General features: G+C 43.0%; 1 protein-coding gene and 1 long non-coding RNA gene across 12 annotated transcripts in view; both read left to right on the forward strand.

The window, feature by feature from the left end:
- Pcnx1 (pecanex 1) overlaps positions 1–22,523 on the forward strand; it is a 151,773-nt gene that overhangs the window by 57,695 nt on the left and 71,555 nt on the right. The window contains exons 4-8 of one of the 2 annotated variants that reach the window (XM_051148601.1): positions 784–829; positions 1,503–1,592; positions 7,482–7,489; positions 7,682–9,392; positions 18,240–18,372. In XM_051148601.1, the coding sequence (XP_051004558.1) occupies positions 784–829; positions 1,503–1,592; positions 7,482–7,489; positions 7,682–9,392; positions 18,240–18,372 (1,988 nt within the window). Of the gene's footprint in view, positions 1–783; positions 830–1,502; positions 1,593–7,247; positions 7,257–7,481; positions 7,490–7,681; positions 9,393–18,239; positions 18,373–22,523 lie in introns of both variants that reach the window. The other variant, XM_051148609.1, reaches the window with a different exon arrangement.
- Positions 9,879–11,277, forward strand: LOC127191501 (uncharacterized). 10 transcript variants are annotated; one of them, XR_007830901.1, is made up of 4 exons: positions 9,879–9,997; positions 10,686–10,745; positions 10,806–10,865; positions 11,252–11,277. It is a non-coding gene; the product is annotated as an uncharacterized LOC127191501 (long non-coding RNA). The 10 variants fall into 10 exon arrangements; XR_007830904.1 differs by lacking the exon at positions 11,252–11,277 and adding an exon at positions 11,222–11,247; XR_007830903.1 differs by lacking the exon at positions 11,252–11,277 and adding an exon at positions 11,103–11,128.

Below are 22,523 nucleotides of genomic sequence, written 5' to 3' on the forward strand. Positions count from 1 at the left end.
GTGATTTAAGTTTTATTTACAATGCTGAATGTGCAAAACTGTCTCTTTGAATCCATTGATACAGACGTATTGGAAGAGCTGCTGCAGCTTGCTGGCTTAATTGACCGAATCATGCTTTATTTTGTTTTCTTGCTGTGTTTGTGGAATGTGTGGTATTTGTTTGTTTATAGGGTGTGTAAATAATGTGTGTAACATTTCGGAAAATGGTAGGCCATCCTGAATATGAACACTAAAGGCTTATCAGTTACAATTACAGTTTGTGCTAAGAATTTATTTTTGTGATGTCTAGATTCTTATTATTTTTATTTTATTATTTTTAAATGTTCTAGCCAGCAATAAAAAGTTCATGTCTTAGATCTAGTAAGAACTTATGTTATTCTCAGTGTTGTGTTAGTGTATCTTATCCCCTCCAACTTTGCTGTTGTTCTAAGAAGTCTTAAGTTTATTTCCCACAGACTCAATGTATGGCTTTGCTTTGCTTTATAACACAAACATGCTGGGATGTAATGTAAAAAGTGATAATAGCTACATGGTGCAATTTGCTTTGCCCCCAGGACTCGGTCAGTCCTGAGCATGCAGAGGGCTCAGTAGCATATGCTGCAGCAGACAGCTGTGTGCCCAACATGTGTTTGTAAACAGTGATGAAAGCGGCCGATCGAACGCTAGTGGCTGACAGACAGCACACCCCTGAGAAGACACTTTTGATAGTCTTGATGCTGCGGGTTGGTGGCATCTTTGGCTGGTGTGTTAATTAGCTTTATTTCCTTCTTGTCTTGCTTTCAGATTGGATCTGGATCTTCTCGACTTGGAACAGCAGCAACTATTAAAGGTAGACATGGCCTAACTGCACAGTGACTGGCCCTCCATCCCTCCCTCACTGTAATAAGGACAGCATTATAATATACTAAGAATTCCTTAAACATGATCTTACTAAGTTGCCTGACTGAAATATGTTATCCTTTCATTAGCTAAGAATCACTGAAATATTTGAACATTGTTTATAAGTTTAAGCTATAGAAACCTTTTGACAGAAGGGAATGTGCTTTCTTAAGTGTGGGTACAGCTTGTATGAAAAATTAATTTTCTGTGAATTTTTAAATGTGAGCATAATTGAAACTTTAAAGGAGAAAGGTTTTTTTCTATTTCTGTACATTTATCTAGACAAATTCAAAATTTTGCCCTGTGATGTTGTAGTTTCTAATCTTCCTGGGGAAGGAAATTTCCCTCACTTCAGGTTTGTTATAAAATAATTGGCGTTCCTTTTTAGAACTTGTTTTTAAAGAAACTAGCCCAAGCTCTGCCATGCTGCTGGTGATACTGCTGCCTCACACTCTCCTGGGGTCCATTGTACTCAGTTCAGCCCCACCCCCCATGTCCCACCCCCTACATAGCTCCTGGTACGCAGGAACTGCCAGAGTTGGTAGAGCTCCCCCACTCTGTGTCCCTTCTTTGCTGTGTCTTTACTAGAGTGTCAAGTCCTCACGTGTTTGTCTACATTGTAGGAGATACGGACACTGCTAAGACTTCTGATGATATAAGTTTAAGTCTGGGCCAGAGCTCTAGTCTTTGTAAAGAAGGAAGTGAAGAGCAAGGTAAGGAGTGCTTGGCAGTGATGTGATATCTTGTAGTATGTGGCGGTGTGAGGAATGCCTTTCTCACACTGAACAGAAGTGTTTGTCTGCTTGCTTGTTTGTTTATATAGTTTCCTACACAGTCTGTTGCTTTATAGCCCTGGCTGATCTGTAACTCACTATGTAGCTCAGACTGACCTCAAAATCGTAGGTGATCCTTCTGCCTCTGCCTCCTAAGTGCTAGGATTACAGGCATCAGCGACCAATGCCTGGCACTAATATGGTCAGTTTTTAGGAAGCCAGATAATTCACTACCATAGTCGTGATGCAGCATTTTAAGTACTTTTACCGTACTGAGTTACGTTAGACTAAGCAGAGAAAGAAATCTTATGAACAGGTGCCCAGGGTGTGAGATAGCAGCTGCCCTTAGCTTGATGGTTCACCCAGTCCCCTTTCTTTCTCTCTTTCTTTCTTTCTTTCTTTCTTTCTTTCTTCCTTCCTTCCTTCCTTTTTTCCTTTCTTCCTTCTCCTCCTCTTTTTGAGAAAAGTGCGTTCTCAATATGCAGCATTTTCTGGCCTGGAACTTCCTATGTAGATCAAAGTTGCCTTAACTCATAGAAAGCCACCTAACTTGGGCTCCTGAGTGCTGGGATTAAAGGCATGCACCTTTCTTCCAATTTCACCATGCCAAACTTCATTTCTTATAGGCATAGTCTGTTGCTGGTACTTGGAAATTTACTACGGTAGCTCTCTAGTCTTTCGGATTGGAATACCTTATCTTTGAGGATACCCCCCCCCCCCAAGACCTCTATATGGTATGGGTATCTTTTCTTTACCCATTTCTATAATCTGTACCATCATAGTGTCTGGACAATGAGGTCATAGTCTTAGTTGGCTGAGCCTGTGTGCATCTAGGAGTCACATAGCTCATTATCTTACAGGGCATCCAAAAGCATGAGCAAGAGGTTTTCTTTGTTTTTTATGATGATCTGGCAGGTTGGGATTTACACACACGTAACTCCTCCCTTGTGCCAAGTACAGAGTAGCATAGATGATGATGTCTGAGTCACTTGGCACAGACTGTTGTCTAGGTTAGGGGTCCTAGGTAGTTTTGCAGGACATATGGTCCCTCGGTGCCCAGCGTTGTGGTCATGGAGGGGAAGGATCCCTACACTATTTATCTCTAAGTGGGTAGACATGGTTGTACCACACTGGCACCTCCTTTACAGATGTGGCCAGGCTTTGTTCCACGATCCTTGGCTTGTCTCAGCCTCTGGGTTCTCTTCATATGCACTTACTCAGTTGTCATTTCAAGTATTTGAAGTCAACACTATTGCTGTTTTTACTTTACAGATGAACACATTGTGACTTAAAGAGGAGGCACAGGAAACGTACCCATAATCATAGCTAAATTCAGACTACTATACGACTTTAAAATCTTTAAAAAAAAAAAAAAAACTTAGAGAGAGAGTGTGTGTGCACGTGCGCACAAACTGAACTCAGGTCCTCTGCAAGACATATTCTAATTATGTGCACAGCACTGTTTTAAATATTGGAAGTTAATCAGTGAACAGACAGTTTGCGCCCTCCTATGGCTTTCATCTTCTCAGTATGGAGTTGTATTACTGTAAATTGGTTATAAGAGTAAACAGAGATGGAGAATAGGAAGTAATGGGGTCCAGACATTATGATGGAACACTATATATATATAAAAATGTAGGCGTGCTCTGTCTACATTACACCTGCACTCCAGAAGAGGGCATCAGGCTCCTTTAGAGATGGTTGTGAGCCACCATGTGGTTGCTGGGACCTGAACTCGGGACCTCTGGAAGAGCAGCCAGTACTCTTAGCCTCTGAGCCATCTCTCCAGCCCCCGGGAAATAGTAATCTTAAATAGAATGGTTTGGGGGCTTTTTTGTTTTTGTTTTTCCTACAGCAAAGCCTATAGAAAGAAAAAGTGTGGGAAGGAGCCCTTCTCTGCAAGGGGCATACCTGTAAGCTTTGAAAAACAACATGGCTGCTGTAGGAAGTGTGTAGGTGGGAAGGCTGTATAAAGTCTCAGAGGCCGTTTTTAAAGATATTTGTTTTAGTTCCTAAGAAGGTGAACTGCCACCATGGCTGTGACTTTGAGACTCTATCAAAGGGGGTAGATGCTGAAGTTCAGAGGTCATTTAGAGAGGATCATCATAAGCATCAGGGTTAAGAAGTGGGTTGGTTCTACCACCCTCCCTCCCTCCCTCCCTCCCTCCCTCCCTCCCTCTGTTTGTGTGTGTGTGTTGGTGGATTTTAGTAGTATTATATAAGATTTTATAGTACCCGTGGATGATTCTCAGACTATTATGGGTTAGACAGCAGGGGCGATAATGAAATGTCCTCAGCTGAAGGGAGTGTTCTAAATTCAAAGGTAGGAGAGCATGGAGGGTAGGGTGGGAATTCAGCTTGGGGCATATTTACTATGTGATTCTTCAGGACCTGAAGCAGCAGGGGCAGAGAAGTCAGGCCAGATGTCTGGGTTAGACATCTAGGAGTTGTCAGTGTGTGGATACCCACCAACTAACCAACAGGTCAATGTGGGGTTAGAGCTGGGCATAGTGGCTCATACCTGTAATTTTGGAGGGTGAGACAGGAGAACTGCCAAGAATTCAAGGCCAACCTTCAGTAGCAGAGTGAGTTCCAAGCCAGCCTCCATTATAGAGAGAGACACTTTCTTGATTGATTAATTGATTGATTGATAGACAGACAGCAGACAGATGGAGATACAAAACAAACAACGCAGATGCACACGCTGAGCTGGTTCTTCCAAGATTGGTATGCTAACAGTTTGTAAGGTTAGCTGCCACTGGCATAGGGTTTGCATGGTCCTGGCTGTGGTTTGTCACCACCTAGTGGCAGTTCTTTGAGCTGCTGAAACTGTTTAGGCCTGGCTTGGATTCAGGTTCTTTTTTGGGCAGCATTTGGTTGATAAGTCGATACTAGATTCCAGATTATTAGTGGAACCGAGAATGTGGAGTGCACCCTGATCCTTCACTTCCGAGGAGGAGATTTTGCCGATTTGCCTGCTTTGTCCCACTCGTTTCCTCCCTGTCCAGGATCAGAATTATAGCTCACCCCATCACATACAGAGGATGGAGACAGTGGTCCCATATGTTTCTGAATGTTTATTTTGGTGTCAGGAAATTGGAGAGATCTACAAAGAGGAAGAGAAGGTAGGGAACGGAAAACTCTCAGGGCTTAGCCCTGAGCCGGGAGCCTTGAAGACATTCAGACTGAACAGAAGCAGCTGGTGAGTCAGAAGGAGCCCTGAGCCTGCTACATGCAGCATGACAGAGAAAGGCTTATCTCTTTGTCAGTGCCACGGCTGCATCAGGGACTTGAGGGTGTCCCTTGGCCATACATACAACAGTGACAGCACTGCCTACCAATGTGGTAGCACTAGAGCCTTTTGAAGGGGGATATGACTGGGTGCTTACCCGACACGTGTGTGTTTAAGGCCACCGGTTCAGTCTCCAGTACCACACAGCAAAACACAAACAAACGTCCTCAAGGAACTGTTAAGGAGAATTAGAGGAGGAGGAAAATAACACCTGTGGCTATCAACTACTCTTTAAATACATTCTTGCAAAGGACACAGCAAAGAAGTGAATGATAAGGGAGGGAGGATAGATTTTAAGAGAAATAATAGCATGTTTGTATCATTAGTAGAGACTGTCCAAGAGAGAAGCCCAGAGCATGCTTTTGGTTTGTATATAAGTGTGGGCTGTCAGTTTAGGAAAACACCTCAGTGTGAGTTGTAAAGTTATTCATACTTTTGCCACAAGAACATTCTGTGTGTGTGTGTGTGTGTGTGTGTGTGTGTGTGTGTGTGTAACTTTGTGTCCTGTTATTTTTCATTATAATATAGCATTCATACCATGAAACCCTCCCTTCTAGCTTAAGTTCTCTCCCTTCACCTTTCCATGGTTCTGGGGATCCAGTTCAGGCAAACCTTTTCCCAGGAAGCCCCAGACTTAGGACTTTCTGAAATATATAATGTGTGTGGTAAGTTCATTCTTCCTTTAGTCTTAGGAGGAGTGTCTGCTTTTACATTGAGAGACAAGTGAGCAGGATCTGCATTATAATTTGTCTGTATAGTTTTTCTTTTTGTTGGTTTTGTGTTTATAGCCCAAGTTGGTCTTAAACTCATGATCCTGCTACCTCAGTCCCCGAAGTGCTTTGGATATGTCATCATGTCCAAACTAATCTTTTTTTTTTTTTTTTTTTTTTTTATGGCGCTAACATCAGGTTCAGGCATCCTTTTCTGTCAAAATGTGTATTTTAAAAATCAGCTTTTGTGTAAGTAGATGGACTTTTTCATATTCATAATTCTATTTATGAAGTATATGCTAATTTAAGTCAGTAGTGCCTCTCTTAAGTGGAAGACTAAGGAATGCTCTTGTAATACAGAGCAAGATGTGTTTTTTCATGAGGTGTCTTGTAATTGTTTCATCAGTGATGAAGGAAGATGCAGGATTTTAGCCTGTATTTATTACTTTTTGTTGTTGATACCTTAACAGAGTCTCATGGTAGAAATAAAACATACTGCACATAATTTTGGTGGGGTTTTTTTTTTTGTTATATTTTTGTTCTTTCATACATCCATACAGTGTGTTCTGATCACATTCTCACTCTCCCACAATTCTTTCCAGATCCATCCCCTGCCCTTATGACCTCATCCCAGCTTTGAGTCTTCATTTAAACATATCTGTGTATATGTACATATGTACGTACATACATACATGCAGTCATCCCCTATCCCATTTGTGCTGTCCCTGTGATCACAGATGGGTCCATTTGATTGAGTACCTTCCTAGGGCACCCCCTAAACTGATTCTTCCTCCCCCATATATGACCACATGTCACATCTCAGAAGTGGGGACCTGTGAGCTTCTGTCGTTTTGTGACTGTCACAAACCGTGAGCTACCTTGCATCATTAAGTCATATCTTGTTTGAGCACTGATCAGCACTTTGGTTTTGTTGTTTGTTTCTTCCTACTCTAGGTTTTAACATTTTAAAAAATTTATGTATTATTTGAATATGTGTTTGTGTAGTGTAGACATGCATGTACTGTGATGGGCATGTGGAAGTCAGAGGACAGGTGTGTGCTGTTAGGCTGTCCTTCCATCTCTACATGGGTTCCTTGCATCACACTTAGGTGACCAGGCTTATGCACCAAGCACTTTGCCCACTACATGACTTTAGAGACCCCATTCTAGGTTTCTGTTTATTTTTAAAATAATCTTAAGCCAGGCGTGGTGGTGCACACCTTTAATCCCAGCACTTGGGAGGCAGAAGCAGGTGGATCACTGAGTTCAAGGCCAGTCTGATCTACAAAGTGAGTACAGAACAGCCAAGGCTACAGAGAGAAACCCTGTCTCGAAAAAACAAAAAAAGAAGCTTGTGCATATAAAATAAAGTAAATCGTAAAATAATCCTATTAGTTTTTCAAAAGAATTAAAGTATTTTCTTAGGCATAATAATGACAGATGCTATTAATTTTGATTATATATGTACATACATAAAATTATATATGTGTATTCCTGCATGCTGCTTAGTGAGGTTGGTCACACATCTTTTAGATGAAGAAACAAAGGCTCAGAATGGTAACCCAAGGCTACTTATTTGTAAGTTAGAAATAGACCTTGCAGCAGGTTATGGTGGGGCACACCTGAAATTGAAGTGCAAGGCTAGCCTGGGTTAAATAGTGAGACCCTGTTCCAAAAGAGAGGGAGAGAAGGAAGAGGGAAGAAAACACAAACACACACACACACACACACACACACACACACACACACACACACACACAGAGACAGACAGACAGACAGACAGACAGACACACACCCACAACAGAAGCCTTTTGAAGAACCCAAAAGATTTGAAAGTTGAGTTCATCCGTCAGTTAGAATGGTTTCTTTGTGCAGCTCTCTGGGATGACTGGCCGGCTTGTTGGGTGAACTGCTTGAGGATTGCTTATACTTGATTTACTACTGTATGCTATGAATTCTTTCCTTTGTTAGACAGCACAGAAGCTGATCATGCATCTATATTAACATTTTCAAATGTATTTAAACAGATTTGGGTGACTGACCGCAAGCTCTTCCGCCTGGTCTCCAATGACTCCTTCATTTCTATTCAGCCATCGTTGTCCTCTTGTGGACAGGACTTACCGAGGGACGTCAGTGACAAAGTGAGCCTGCCAAGTCATAGCCAGCACCACCATGTTGATCAGTCACTGTCCAGCGCCTGTGACACGGAAGTGGCTTCTCTCGTACCTCTCCATTCACACTCATACAGGAAGGAACACCGGCCACGAGGAGTGCCACGGACTTCCAGCTCCGCCGTGGCGTTTCCTGACTCGTCACTGAATGACTTTCCTCTTTACCAGCAGAGACGGGGCTTAGACCCAGTTAGTGAGTTAGACTTGTCCAAGCCCTCCTCAGGACCCAGAGAGTCCTTAGTGGAAAAGCCTTGCCCACCTGCGGAATTTCAGCCTGCTGGGGATCTGAAAAAAAGTAATTCCCAACCACCCACAAAGTGTGGGAGGAGCAGGGCACTGAATGCTGAAAAAAGCGTGGACAGCCTGAGGAGCCTGAGCACACGGAGCAGTGGGTCCACGGAGAGCTACTGCAGCGGGACCGACAGGGACACCAACAGCACTCTGAGCAGCTATAAAAGCGAGCAGACCAGCTCCACTCACATTGAGAGCATCTTGTCTGAGCATGAGGAATCTCCTAAAGTGGGAAAGAAGAGCACCCGGAAGAAAGAGTGCTGTGCTGACTCAGCAGAGGAGAGGCGCCATGGTGCTGGTGACCAGAGGACTAGCAGTGACAAGGCTGCCCCAGAGGAGAGTGCACCTGTTGGGCCTCCTGAGGCCCCAGATGCTCAGGCATCTGAGGAAATGGGTGACCATGTAGCTCCCAGTAGCTCTGCATCAGAAGATGCCAATAAAAACCCCCACGCAAATGAGTTTACTGTCCCTGGGGACAGGCCTCCTGAGCAAAGTGAAGAGAGCAAAGAGGAGCAGAGTGAGAAGCCCAGCCTTTCCACAGACTCCAAAGTTTGTAAAGACGATGGTGGGAGGCAGAAGGAAGGAGACGTCCGACCCAAGTCCTCCAGCTTAATCCACCGGACGACATCTACCCACAAGCCAGGCAGGAGGCGCACCGGGAAGAAACGGGCCAGCAGTTTTGACTCCAGTCGCCACAGAGACTACGTTTCCTTTCGAGGAGTCTCTGGAACCAAGCCACACAGCGCTGTGTTTTGTCACGACGAGGACTCTAGTGATCAAAGCGACTTGAGCAGGGCACCGAGTGTTCATTCTGCCCAGCAGCTCAGCAGTGACAGCTCTTCCAGCGCTGCTTCTCATTCGTGCCAGTCTCCCGAGGGCAGATACAGCGCCCTCAAGACCAAACACGGCCGCAAGGACCGGGGCACAGACTCAGACCACACGCACAGAGCTCATGCAGGCCCCGAGGGAACTGCCAAAAAGAGGGCCACTCGAAGGACTTCCAGCACAAGCAGTGCCAAGACTCGGGCTCGGGTGCTGAGCTTGGATAGTGGCACTGTGGCCTGTTTGAATGACTCAAACAGGCTGCTGGCCCCGGAAACAATGAAGCCCTTAACCACTTCCAAGTCAGACCTTGAGGCCAAAGAGGGAGAGGTGCTGGATGAGCTGTCTCTCCTGGGCCGCGCTTCCCAGTTAGAGACAGTCACTCGCTCTAGGAATAGTTTGCCAAGCCAGGTTGCATTTCCTGAAGGGGAAGAGCAAGATGCAAGCACTGGAGGTAAGTAGGGCCAGGATTGCTGCAGGTAGACACTGCTGCTCCTGCTAGTTGACAGAGTCCTAGGAAAGGGCGCGGTTTTCAGTGAGGATATGGAGGTCTGATGGCCCAGCAGTGAGGATACGGAGGTCTCATGGCCCAGCAGTGAGGATATGGAGGTCTGATGGCCCAGCAGTGAGGATACGGAGGTCTGATGGCCCAGCAGTGAGGATATGGAGGTCTGAGGGCCCAGCAGTGAGGATATGGAGGTCTGAGGGCCCAGTAGTGAGGATATGGAGGTCTGATGGCCCAGAGGTGAGGATATGGAGGTCTGATGGCCCAGCAGTGAGGATATGGAGGTCTGAGGGCCCAGTAGTGAGGATATGGAGGTCTGAGGGCCCAGCAGTGAGGATATGGAGGTCTGATGGCCCAGAGGTGAGGATATGGAGGTCTGATGGCCCAGCAGTGAGGATATGGAGGTCTGAGGGCCCAGCAGTGAGGATATGGAGGTCTGATGGCCCAGCAGTGAGGATATGGAGGTCTGAGGGCCCAGCAGTGAGGATATGGAGGTCTGATGGCCCAGCAGTGAGGATATGGAGGTCTGATGGCCCAGCAGTGAGGATATGGAGGTCTGAGGGCCCAGAGGTGAGGATATGGAGGTCTGATGGCCCAGCAGTGAGGATATGGAGGTCTGAGGGCCCAGAGGTGAGGATATGGTGGTCTGAGGGCCCAGCAGTGAGGATATGGAGGTCTGAGGGCCCAGAGGTGAGGATATGGAGGTCTGAGGGCCCAGCGGTGAGGATATGGAGGTCTGATGGCCCAGCAGTGAGGATACGGAGGTCTGATGGCCCAGCAGTGAGGATATGGAGGTCTGATGGCCCAGCAGTGAGGATATGGAGGCTGATGGCCCAGCAGTGAGGATATGGAGGTCTGATGGCCCAGAGGTGAGGATATGGTGGTCTGAGGGCCCAGCAGTGAGGATATGGAGGTCTGAGGGCCCAGCAGTGAGGATATGGAGGTCTGATGGCCCAGAGGTGAGGATATGGAGGTCTGAGGACCCAGCAGTGAGGATATGGAGGTCTGAGGGCCCAGCAGTGAGGATATGGAGGTCTGATGGCCCAGCAGTGAGGATATGGAGGTCTGAGGGCCCAGCAGTGAGGATATGGAGGTCTGAGGGCCCAGCAGTGAGGATATGGAGGTCTCATGGCCAGCAGTGAGGATATGGAGGTCTGAGGACCCAGCAGTGAGGATATGGAGGTCTGAGGGCCCAGCAGTGAGGATATGGAGGTCTGATGGCCCAGCAGTGAGGATATGAAGGTCTGATGGCCCAGCAGTGAGGATATGGAGGTCTGATGGCCCAGCAGTGAGGATATGGAGGTCTGAGGACCCAGCAGTGAGGATATGGAGGTCTGAGGGCCCAGCAGTGAGGATATGGAGGTCTGATGGCCCAGCAGTGAGGATATGGAGGTCTGATGGCCCAGCAGTGAGGATATGGAGGTCTCATGGCCAGCAGTGAGGATATGGAGGTCTCATGGCCCAGCAGTGAGGATATGGTGGTCTCATGGCCAGCAGTGAGGATATGGAGGTCTGAGGGCCCAGCAGTGAGGATATGGAGGTCTGAGGGCCCAGCAGTGAGGATATGGAGGTCTGATGGCCCAGCAGTGAGGATATGGAGGTCTCATGGCCCAGCAGTGAGGATATGGTGGTCTCATGGCCAGCAGTGAGGATATGGAGGTCTGAGGGCCCAGCAGTGAGGATATGGAGGTCTGATGGCCCAGCAGTGAGGATATGGAGGTCTCATGGCCCAGCAGTGAGGATATGGTGGTCTCATGGCCAGCAGTGAGGATATGGAGGTCTGAGGGCCCAGCAGTGAGGATATGGAGGTCTGAGGGCCCAGCAGTGAGGATATGGAGGCTGATGGCCCAGCAGTGAGGATATGGAGGTCTCATGGCCCAGCTCTCTATGGGACACATCCGTTTATTAGTGCTTGCCTTCGTTTCCTAAGCTAGTTTTTCCAGTAGTAGCCCATTTAGTTCTCATCCTTTGTACAATAGCAACAGTACTGCAGGTATATTAGGCGACAACCCACTTACAGCCATGACTTCCATGCTGTGCTGCGGAGCTTCCAGAGGCAGAACCTCACCCTGTCACATGAGATTCTTCCAAATGCTGCTATAGTCCTGGTGGTGTACTTTTATAGACAACCCTTTTTCTGTTTCTGTGCTTTTCTCTTAATTCAAGTTTTAGATACTAAGGGAAAAAAAAATACTTTCCTACAATAGTACATTGTCCTTAAAGTTAATTAAGTCGAAGTTTATAACTCATATTAATTAGCATTTTATTATGTGATTATTTGTTTTTTAATTTTTGAGACAGAATCTTGGTGTGTAGCCCTGGCTGGCCTGGAACCCACTATGTAAACCAGGCTGGCCTCAAACTCACAAAGATCTGACAGCCTCTGCCTCCTGAGTGCTAGGATTAAAGTAGTGCATCATCACGGTCAGCTAGATTACATTTTTAATCTGTTAATAGATGCATGGTGTCTCTGGTGTGGTGATGCTGCTTGGGTAAAGCAGTAACTTACTGATTTCAGGCTTTGGGGGAATTGTACGAAGTTGGATAGGTGATGTTATTTGTATCAGTGTGTATTGACCTTTTTTTTCAGAGGTGTTTTTTCCTGTTTTCCTCCTACCCAAGTGGATTATTGCCTGTTTTGCTAATTATGAAGTCTCTTCTAGGTAGAGTGAGAATGAGGCCTCCTGTTGTTAGCACACATGTGTCTTTAAAGGTCATGGTCATTTGCTGTGATAATGTTCTGTTTATGCAAGCATTTTCAAACATTTCTACACTTAACCTCAAAGAATTCTAGACTCTAGATATAGAGTATTTTAAAGGTCATATTGTGGAAATGTTCTTGTTTTTCTTTCAGTTTCTGGTAAGGTTCTAACAAAAATTGACTTTAATGGGAATGTAAAAAAATTATTTTTAGTAGTGAAGGAGCTATCAGAGTAGTCCTCTAACCTATATATTAGAGATTAATTGTATCTGAAGTGGTTGTTATTACTGAGTAGGTTTATAGTAATTAAATTTCTTGGAATTTTTGACCTGGATGTCACTGTGTATTTATAAGAGATCTAAAGGACTAAAGGGGCTTTTCAGAGAAACTGTATCATATGTGTCTGTTCATGGTGTCAAGGAATCCACTAGGTTTTAAAAGATAGCTTCATTCTTTAATTTATCAAAATAAATTTTGAGAGTGTGAGCATGCTATGGTATGTTCTAAATATTGTTGAAATAACTGGTATTGCCAAAATGTAAATGTTGTTAGCACCCATGCAAGATGTACTGTGTCTGGTAAATTACATCTTCACACATCTGCTGCCGTTTCCTCTCCACAGCAAATGTGCATCTTCCTTTTTGTTTTGTTTTGTTTGGTGGTTTTACAGAGTCAAATGAAAAGTGTTATTTGCTTCTTCATACAGTTCTATGACCATATAAGTCCTCATATTTCCAGATTACAAATTTTTTTGTATTTTTAAAATATCCATTAAGTATTAATAATAATACAGTGAACTGAACTCTTAACCTCAGCTTAGTTGAAGAAACTCACTAGTATGTGGGAAGTTGAAAATGCTTTTTTGTCAAAGGAAGGTACTGCTAGGGTTTTCTTTATTTGTTTTCCTTGTGCTTAGAATGAAAATCAGAACAAAACAAAATGGCTTAAATGTGTTGGAGATTTATGTTGTCTCCATTACCCCTGAATACAAAGGTTTGCTGTGGTTTCGTTGAACTTCCAGAAAGATGCAAATAGCAGGAAGGAGTTCATTCATTCCCCTTTAAAACCAACAGAATTTTAGTGCGTACTGATGTGAGTATCATTGTCAACATCTTTTCTAGTGGTCTAAGAGTGATGGGTCTGTGTTGTCCATTCTGCCTCTCTCGTTCCTCCTCTCTCCCTCTTCCCCACTCTCCATCGCTCTCTTTCCCCCTTTCTCTGCCATTTTCTCTCCCCCTTTCTCTCTCACTCTCTCTGCCCCTCGCCCCCTTGCCTGGACATAGGGGCTAGGCATTGAACCTGGGTCTCAACTACTGAGCCATCTCTCCAGCCCTGATAAAATTGTTTTAAATACATTGTTTGCGTCACTGTCCTGTAGGCTGCATCCCTTGCTACTCAAAACAGTGTCTACATGTACAGTCTCAAAACCAGTCTGTGTTGGATTTGCCAGGTAGGAACAAACACCCTTTTTTCTCCAGCAGCAGTGGAGCTCCGAGTAATTCAGTGGTCATACCTTACTTCCACCTCTGATTACTGCCTCAATATGCTAGCCAAGCCATTCAGTCTGCCTCAGATTCCTCAGCTGCAAAAGAGGAGTTGTAACCATTGAGGCCTGGCCCAGTTTATCCAAAGACACTAATGGGCTTAGGGGGTGAAAGTGCTTTGTTAATTTTAGATTCATTGTGTAAAAATGCACGGGTACTTTAAAGTCATTTCAGGAAGTTCCTTTTCTGCCACTGCTGCTCAAGTTAATCTGTAATAATTGCTGCTTATAAGGCTGTCTGTGAGCTGTATGTGAATGCGCTTTTCTGGAAGAAGAAAGTCAGTGTCTTTGAACCATTCACAAAAGATTTAAACCCTGTCCCTGCTGCGGGCTTTGTAATACTGTAATACCAGCACTCAGGAGGTGGAGGCATGAGGATCAGAAATTCAAGGCCACCTTCAGCTGAGGAGTGAGTTCAAGTAGCACCGTCAGTGAACGTCAGTAATCGTACTGTGATTTAAAAGAACTGTACCAGTTAGCAACTGTTCTTGTGTATTAGATTCTGGAGTATTATTTAAGTACTTTTTCTTAAAATGTTTTCTTAAAAATATTTATTGGTGGTTTAAATTATTGTTATATCATTAATCAATCAGTCAATCATCATCGTTAGTTTTGTTTTTTGTTTGAGACACAATCTTAACTCTGTAGCTTTGGCTGTCCTGGAACTCACTACGTAGACTAGGTTTGACTTGAACTCATAGAGATCTGCCTGCCCTTGCCTCCTTAGTCCTGGGATTAAAGTTGTGTGCCCTGAGCCTGGCTTCACTTTGTTTTTAATTGTGTGTCTGTATCTGTGCGTGGTTATGTGCACGTGAGTGCAGGTGCTCTTGGTGGCAGAATAATCCCTGGGGCTGGGTTCTCAGAGCTCAACTCTGGTCCTGTGCATGAGCAGCAAGCACTCTGAACCACTGGGCCACCTCTCCAGCCCCATCATTTAGTTTCTCTTCAGCGTTTCATCTGTCCAGTTATGTTTGCTTGGCTCCTACGATTATGGAAACTAGCAGTAAGGATATGCAAATTGTGTTACTCAGAGCACAGCTGATAATTTTGTTATTTGCTCTTTGATGACTTGACAGAAATGGAGTGGCTACTTAATGTGTTTGCACACATGGGGATTGTTTTTCACTGAGAATTGAATTGTTCTTTGGACACCATGAAAATGATGATGATGAGCATTCATTTCTTTATTAGAGCAGAGTCTTTCCAGAAATACCATGGTTCACAGTGTTCTTGGCTAATATAGAAAGTAAGAAAAGGAAGGCTGTTTAGATAAAGTGGGTTTCTGTGCCTACACCAAAACATTGTTTTGTTTTGTTTTTAGAATTCATGTTTTAGAATTTCTTTTAGAATTACTTTTAGAGTATTTTTGCAAGATAAATTTATTGTTCATTTCTTTACGTGGTAATTAAGTGAAAGTTTGACCTTAACCTATCCTAGTCTGTTCTTGAATGTTGCAAATGTCCTGGCTTTTAAGATGTATAAATACTTGTGTTGTACTTTAGTCTCAGTTCTTAAAATTTTTAGTTCCTAATAACATTTGTTGTTTCCATTTGAGGCAACAAACACACACTTTATTTTGTCTCCGTTAGATATATTCCTTTTTTCTAGAATGAAAAGAACACTTTTCTTAAGTAGCTCCTTGTTACCTCAGTTTCTTACTGAAGCAGCAGTTGAGGTGTTGCGAAAGGGGCCTACTACAAGTAACTAGTGAGGCATGGGGACAGGGCCCTTCAGTCCAGACCAGCCTCAGCCTTGCCGTGTGCCCGACTGTAACCTTGAAATTCTGACTCTTACGTGGCACTGCGGAACAAACACGGGCCTTCATGCGTGTGAGCAAGCACTCTGTTAACTGAACTGTATTATTCTGGCCCTAGAAGATATTCCTAACCTGTGAATACTTTCCATAATCTACAGGCTGTGCAAGTGAAATAGTGTGTAGAAACTGCTTTGCCTACTTAGGCTCAGAACTTGCAAGCTTTTGAGATGCTGTGGGTAGCTTCGGCTCCTGCCCCTCCAGGATCACTAAGTGTACACAGCTTTGTTAATTTTCTTGTTGCCTTTATAAAGCCAGTGGATAATGTTTTAGTATATTCATATAAGCAGAAATTGCCATACCAAACAGTTGCACACAAATGTGTAGTTTCTCTGTAACTCCCTGAAATAAAATAGAAAGAACCCTAAGGTTTGATTCAACATTCCTTTGTAATAGTCAGGAGTAGACCATTCCAGAGGATAGAGCTCCAAGTATCTTGGGCTACTCATCTCATGTTATGAATTGCATTTAAGCATGAACCTCAAGAGACTACATCACTATGAAAATATAGACCATCCATGGTGGCATACACCTGTTATCCCTGTACTTTGGAGGGATATCACTGGAGTTAGGAGGAACTATTTTGTAGATTAAAATATGAATGTGTATAATTACTCAAAGGTGTGTTTTTTAAAGAAGACAAAGTATTTTTATTATTATTATTTTATGTATACAAGTGTTGGCCTGAATATGCGTGCTGTCTGTGTGCCTGGTGTCTGCAGAGGCTAGAAGAGGGCATCAGTTCCCTGGGACTGGAGCTACAGACGTGATCGTGAGTCACTGTATGGGTCCTGGGAATCAAACCCAGGGGCTTTGGAAGAGTAGCCAGTGTTCTTAAGCACGGACTCATCTCCAACACAGCCAACAGAGTTTTTCACTAAACTAGACACTCAGAGCTTTTGCTTGATTTTTGTTGTTGTTGTTAAGTTTCTTGTCCTTCTTAGAGTCTTAGCCGTTCTGTAAGAATAATACCACTAAGTCCTCAAAGAGATTAATAGAGAAGTCCATTTCCCGTTTCAGTGATCACATGCTGCTTTCCCAGAGTTAGCTCATAAATTTTGTCTGGGTTTAATTTTCTGTTTATTTGCAAGATGCAAACATTTGTGAGAATGTTTGAAGATTCTATAATGAAGTTGATTCAACCAGTGAAACTGATTATAATAGTTTGTTATAAGTAATAGTTTGGAAAATTAGGATATAGTTTATTTCAGCTGTAGAATAGAAATTTTCAGTAAAACAGTTCACAAGGTAGCTCTTAAGTTGAGTTCCCACTAGTAACTGTACTGTAAGCTGGCTCAGCTGTGCAGGTGTCTAAGAACTGCCCACCTCACTGTCCTGTCTTCCCTCACCATCTGGTGACCTCTTGGTCAGTGCGTGCTTCTCTGACGTGTTGTGCATTTTCATCTCATCGAGGTTGCGGTTGTCAGAGGTCAGAACGTGCTCTGCAGATCATGCTGATGAAGCAGCACCTTGATTGTCTGCATCCGTTCTCCATTGTGTCGGAGTCGTCCAGCAGTGCCAAGCACTTGCACCACGTCACTACCGAGTGTTAGCTGTGCCTCAGGAGTAGATTGATGGATTCTTAGTTTCCATTAATATAAAATCAAATAACCACTCCTGGCTGGCTAGTGGCTACTGCATTAGTGCAGTCCTGACCCAATGAGCTTCATGGTTTCATTGGACATGTATGATTTTCACATACAAATAATAACCGTTTCACATTTAAAGGACTTTTATGTTTGAAAAAGTGTTTCTGTATGAACTTCTGTTTTCTTTACTCATATGTAGCATAAAAAATTCTTTTCTCAAACTCAAAAGATTTGCAGAACACTGAGATTACTGGGGAAGAACAGTTGACAGATGCTCACATTTGATTATTTTACATTTCTGCTTCCTAATGTTGAGTAGGCTAGGACCAGGGCGTTAAAGTTTTTAAATAAAGTTTTGATAAAGCAGTTTTCAGTTAAGAAATATTTATGTTACCTTGAGTATTTGACAAACCGGTTCTGCCAATTTAGAGTCAGTGCTGGGATGCAGCTTGCCGCCCTATCTTTGGTGTCTACAAGAATAGTCTGCAGCAGGATGGTTCAGCGGTTTTTTACCTTGATGGTGATTCAAAGGTAGAAACCATACTCTTGAGTTTTGAAGTTTGCTCTTCTCCTAGGTGAGTGATAGGAGCCACAGCTCACAGCTCGCATTCAGCCTTGGGGGCACTGGAGCTCTCAGGAATGTACAAGCTAAGTGGTGTGTGCTGTGTGTTGAGTGCACTTTGGGCCCTTGGTGCATTAGATTAATGATGGTTGATCAGACTGTGGCCCCATCCAAGTCAGGGAGCATCTGTGTGTCTGTGCTGCTTTTACTAGTCTCACAAGAAAAGGGAGTACTCCGTTCCCATTAGGGACACTAACTTTTTTAAAGACTGACTTAATTAAACAGAGAATAGAAATGTGCCAAAAATAAGGAGGCTTTCAGGAAAACATTTAAAGCAGCAGAGATCTCAAAATAGGAACTTGAGGATGAAGAGAGAATGGTGAGGTCAGGAATTGATCCAAAATGTTATTTTCCAAAACACTAACTTTGAAGAAAAGGCAAGGCACATGCTTTGTGTGTATTCCCTGGTGTGACAGAAGGCCAAGTGTCCCTTCTCCTGCGAGGGTGGGAAGTCGAGAGAGGCAGGCTCAGCTGCTATTGTCATCTCTGACCTAGGCTTCTGTTTGACCTAAGTCTGTCTTGATACAGCAGCACAGGCCAGCGAGGAGGCAGTGGCTTTTCGCCGTGAACGCAGCACATTTAGGCGCCAGGCAGTACGGCGCCGGCACAATGCAGGGAGTAACCCTACCCCTCCTACCTTGCTCATCGGATCGCCCCTAAGGTATGGTATTTTACAATTCCACCAAGTTCAGCATGCATGCAGTGAACCTTCTGACCCAGGCAAGCGTTTGAAAAGCCTTGCTTGTCTTTCGTTCTCTTCGGTGCATCTTCAGCTCTTTCAGGTTCTTCTGCATGTGACCACGAGCCTACTGCATTGTGCATGTCTTCTGTTGCACTGTTTAAACAACGCTGTCAGACTGGTTTTGCCCAGTTTTTAAATTGCAAAAGCACGTTAGCAGTAATAGAAATGAAAACATAGCTGTTAAGTTTGATTTATTCTTTTCCCTACTCTAAAGTCATTATATTGATGCAGTGTCTTCACAGTGCTTAATATGAACAATTACAGGACAAGTGGTGACCTTATTGAGAAGTAAAAATCTCACTGGATTCAGTTTGATTATTCCATGTCACTAAAAGATTATATTTTATCTTATTTATACTGTAAAGTTTGAACTTAGTGAAGGACACAGACTAAATATTTATGTAAAGTATGGTCGGCTGCATACCTGTTTACAATTAGACATGTGTTGAATTTCTCAACCTCTATTGTGTATTAAAACCTTTTATTTTTCCAGTGTTCTTAAATTAGAGAACGAGCACTTACGATGTTGGAGATAATCTCCTGCTGAATTTTTGGGAATTTTAAGAATCGTGATTTAGAATTACGAAGATCTTCTTGAAAGACTTATGTTTCATTTCAAAAGGGCAAACGTGAACATGACATGACCGTGTGTGTGCTTACGTGGCACGCACGCAGTGTGCTTCACCGCTCTGCCTGAAGCTCCATTGCTCAAGTTCTTTTCATGCCACGCTCCAACTCAGGCTTCTCAGCTTTGTGAGGAAGATTAGCTTCCATGAGGAGTTGCTGGTTAAAAGACACAAGCCTTCCTCCTCCTCTTAAACTTGATTTTCAGAATAGCAAAATTTTGTTTTTTTAAAAATTCATTTTATATTCCCCTGAGATTTAAAACTTGGCTTCTTTTGTTGTTAAGTTTCACATTATATCCAGAAACGTCACCTTTATTCTCTAATTCCTTAAATAATACACAACTTCACAAAATATATATGTATATAGGTAATAGTTAAGACATAAGAGTGGGAATGGAGTTAGAGTAAAGACATGTGTGTTGTAGGAACTTTTGTGAGCCCTCGACTCCTGTGTCCTCGCCCTCCTTCCCTGCCGGCAGGACTCTTCTTTCTGTTGGTGAATGTGGGGCACAGTCCCCATGGGCAGGGACTGGGCATGCGTCTCCTGCTGCTTTTCTCCCCTTTTTTGCCCTTTGAGTAATACTTGCTGTAGATAGCTCCTTTGCCTTCCTGCTTCTCTGTGTTTTCCTTTTATAAACATTTTTAACCTACTTAGTCTTACTTTTTTTTTCATCCTTTGCCATGACTATGCCTACTAGTCTCACTTGCCGAGCAAACGTGGACAGGGTAGTTTTCTTTCTCTCCCTGGTGGAATACTAGCATTACTGTTCCAACTCCAGCCACACAGTATTTCCCCTCTTTCCAGAGTTTTAAATATAGCACATCTTAGAAAATGGTTGAGAATGCACTTCTAAAGGGCGTACATTTGCCCGAAAATCGTTTTCTTGTAGTCAACAAGCAGGTTTGTTGCAGCTCCAGGGTATTTCCAATACAAATGTTGCACGTGTCTAAATAGATGGACCTTATTATGGGTGAAAAAAAGAGCATGTGGCTGTAAAGACCGAGGAGAAATACCAACTTAGTAAATTGCCTTTTGCAATTGGAAAAATTCCCAAGTGAAGTAAATTGCTGTTGTTCTTCAGTGTGAACTACTGAATAATAATGTTATCCTTAATTAAATATACAATAGAATGACTACTTCAACTTTGGGAAAACATTTTGTCAAAAATGAGTAGCGCATGTATAGAACACTTCTACTACAGTTGCTGTATAAGTAGCAGTAAATTTCCTGTAGTAGTTATCTAGGGGCAGAGTGGAAATGGTCTAAAAGGCTCGTACAGCATCCCGAAGCCATGGCTGATATGAACCCACTTGTGTGGCTTGTTTTCCCCGCCTTGACTCATGCCTGTGGTGCACTGTGATCTATGAGTTCCGCACAGCAGGAAAGCAACAGCAATGACTACTAACAAAAGAGAGCAATCACACATCTGTAAGGCATTAAAAAGTATGGCTGTTTATTTCTGATTTTCAGTTTCATGATTTCAGATTGATGTTGACTGTAGGTAACTAGGATCAAAGGAAGCAAACTTCAGAAAAATACTGAAGTAAACTCTACTGAGTAACTTAACCACCTAAAAGGGCTGTGATAAAATACATATATACAAGTGTTAAATCAATAGCTTCCTCACGAAAAGAGTTTGAATGCTTTTAAAAATCTCATTATAATAAGCTCTGTAAGAATTACTTCTACAGATTTTAAATTAAGTTAACTTTGTAGATAGGATTTTTTTAGGCCCTAGCTAATTCTTCTTAGTGACTAGCGCTAAAACAATGACAAACAATAAAAGTTCTTTATAACATAAAGAGTTTGATATTTATTACCTTAAATGTCATGTTTTTGAGTCTTTGTTAGACTAGAGTAGAAAGAAATCATCTCCCTTCAGTAAAGAACAAACAGCTTTAGTGTGTCTTTAGCTTCATTTAAAATATGAGATTAAAAGACCTATAATAAAATGAGGTTACAGTCAGGGTTCAGAACTATGGTTAGATCTACGAAGTCACTTTATACTCAGAGGAGTTCATCGTGTGTGTGTGTGTGTGTGTGTGTGTGTGTGTGTGTGTGTGTGTGTGTGTTTACTCAAGACATTCTCTTCTCTGGAACCTGTATATTCTTTGGAATAATGGAGCCATATTCTTAGAATTTATATTTTAGTAGGGGAGACACTAAGGTATCTGACAGTGTAAAACAGAATTGCCAGGTGCAACCTCCACGTGTAGAGGAAGGGATGGCCAAGACCAGCTGTGTGTCATTTAAATTGAGACTATATCAGCATGCTTGCTTGCCAGCCCATAATGACAGGCTTAGATTTTATTACTGTGTGATAAAGCATTTACTAAAAATGAAGAGAAGGGAGGGGAGACATTCATGTCATACTCACGCCTGTGAGTCTAAAGCTAGTACCGCCCTCCCGGAATCTGATTCTCAGCCACTTGTGCTAATAGCCAGCCTTTCCTGTTGCCGACGAGGGCTTTGAGACGAAGAATGAAGGGATATAAACATTGATTACTGTCTTTTGATGTTTAAAACTCAATAGCTATATTAATAGATTTTGGATAATATCCTTGACTTTGATGCACTACTTAATATTTTGAAAACATTTTGTGTATTTGGATAGACATTGTGCATTGGTAACCTAACAAAATATTCTCAGATCTATTCACATTAAATTGTGACTATATTTGACATGATCTTTGCTTATGACTTTAGGTGAAAAAATAGGAAAAGTTGAGTACAATTTTTTTGGAGTTGTTAGCTGAAAGTCTATAATATTTGAATTTCCTGGGATTTTTTTCCCTGTGTTTTTATGTGAAACTTGTTCATTTTGATGAAATTCATGGATAAGTTTAGATTGCTTCTGATGAGCCATGTATGGAAGATAAAACTGTTCAATTAACAAGATCATCTTTTTTTTTCATTTTTAAATTTCCAATGTTAGAGATGAACCCACGGTTTGACACATGTAGGCAAAGGCTCCGCCACTAAACTGCATTACCAGCCTCACGCTGTTCTCTCTTGACTAATAGCTCCTGGGAAAGTATTCTGAGGGAACTACTGAGCAGAGGCTTTGGAGCGTGCCTGAGCAATGCCAGTGTGAACACAGCCAGAGTGCGCAGGCTCGCGTCTCATAGAGATGCATGCCTGTGCCCTGTAGAATGGACTTCTCAGAGGCTGAAGCGTGAACGTGCTGATATCGGCCTTCTGTGATGGGATGAACATTCCATACTCCACGCTGTCCTATATGGCAGGCAGTCATGATTAGCTTCTGACCACGTTGGTGGCCACTGACTGTGGTGTGTGGTTATTGAACTTGAAATACAGTTGGTCTAGGGGAGGGGAATAGAGTTAAAGAGGGAGGGAAGGGAACAGAAAGATACAAGTGAAGGGATAACAACTAGGATATAATCTGAATAATAAAATTTAATAAAAAAAAAAAAAAGAAATAC

Source organism: Acomys russatus, chromosome 1 (genome assembly GCF_903995435.1).
Source record: "Acomys russatus chromosome 1, mAcoRus1.1, whole genome shotgun sequence".
Lineage (NCBI taxonomy): Eukaryota > Metazoa > Chordata > Mammalia > Rodentia > Muridae > Acomys > Acomys russatus.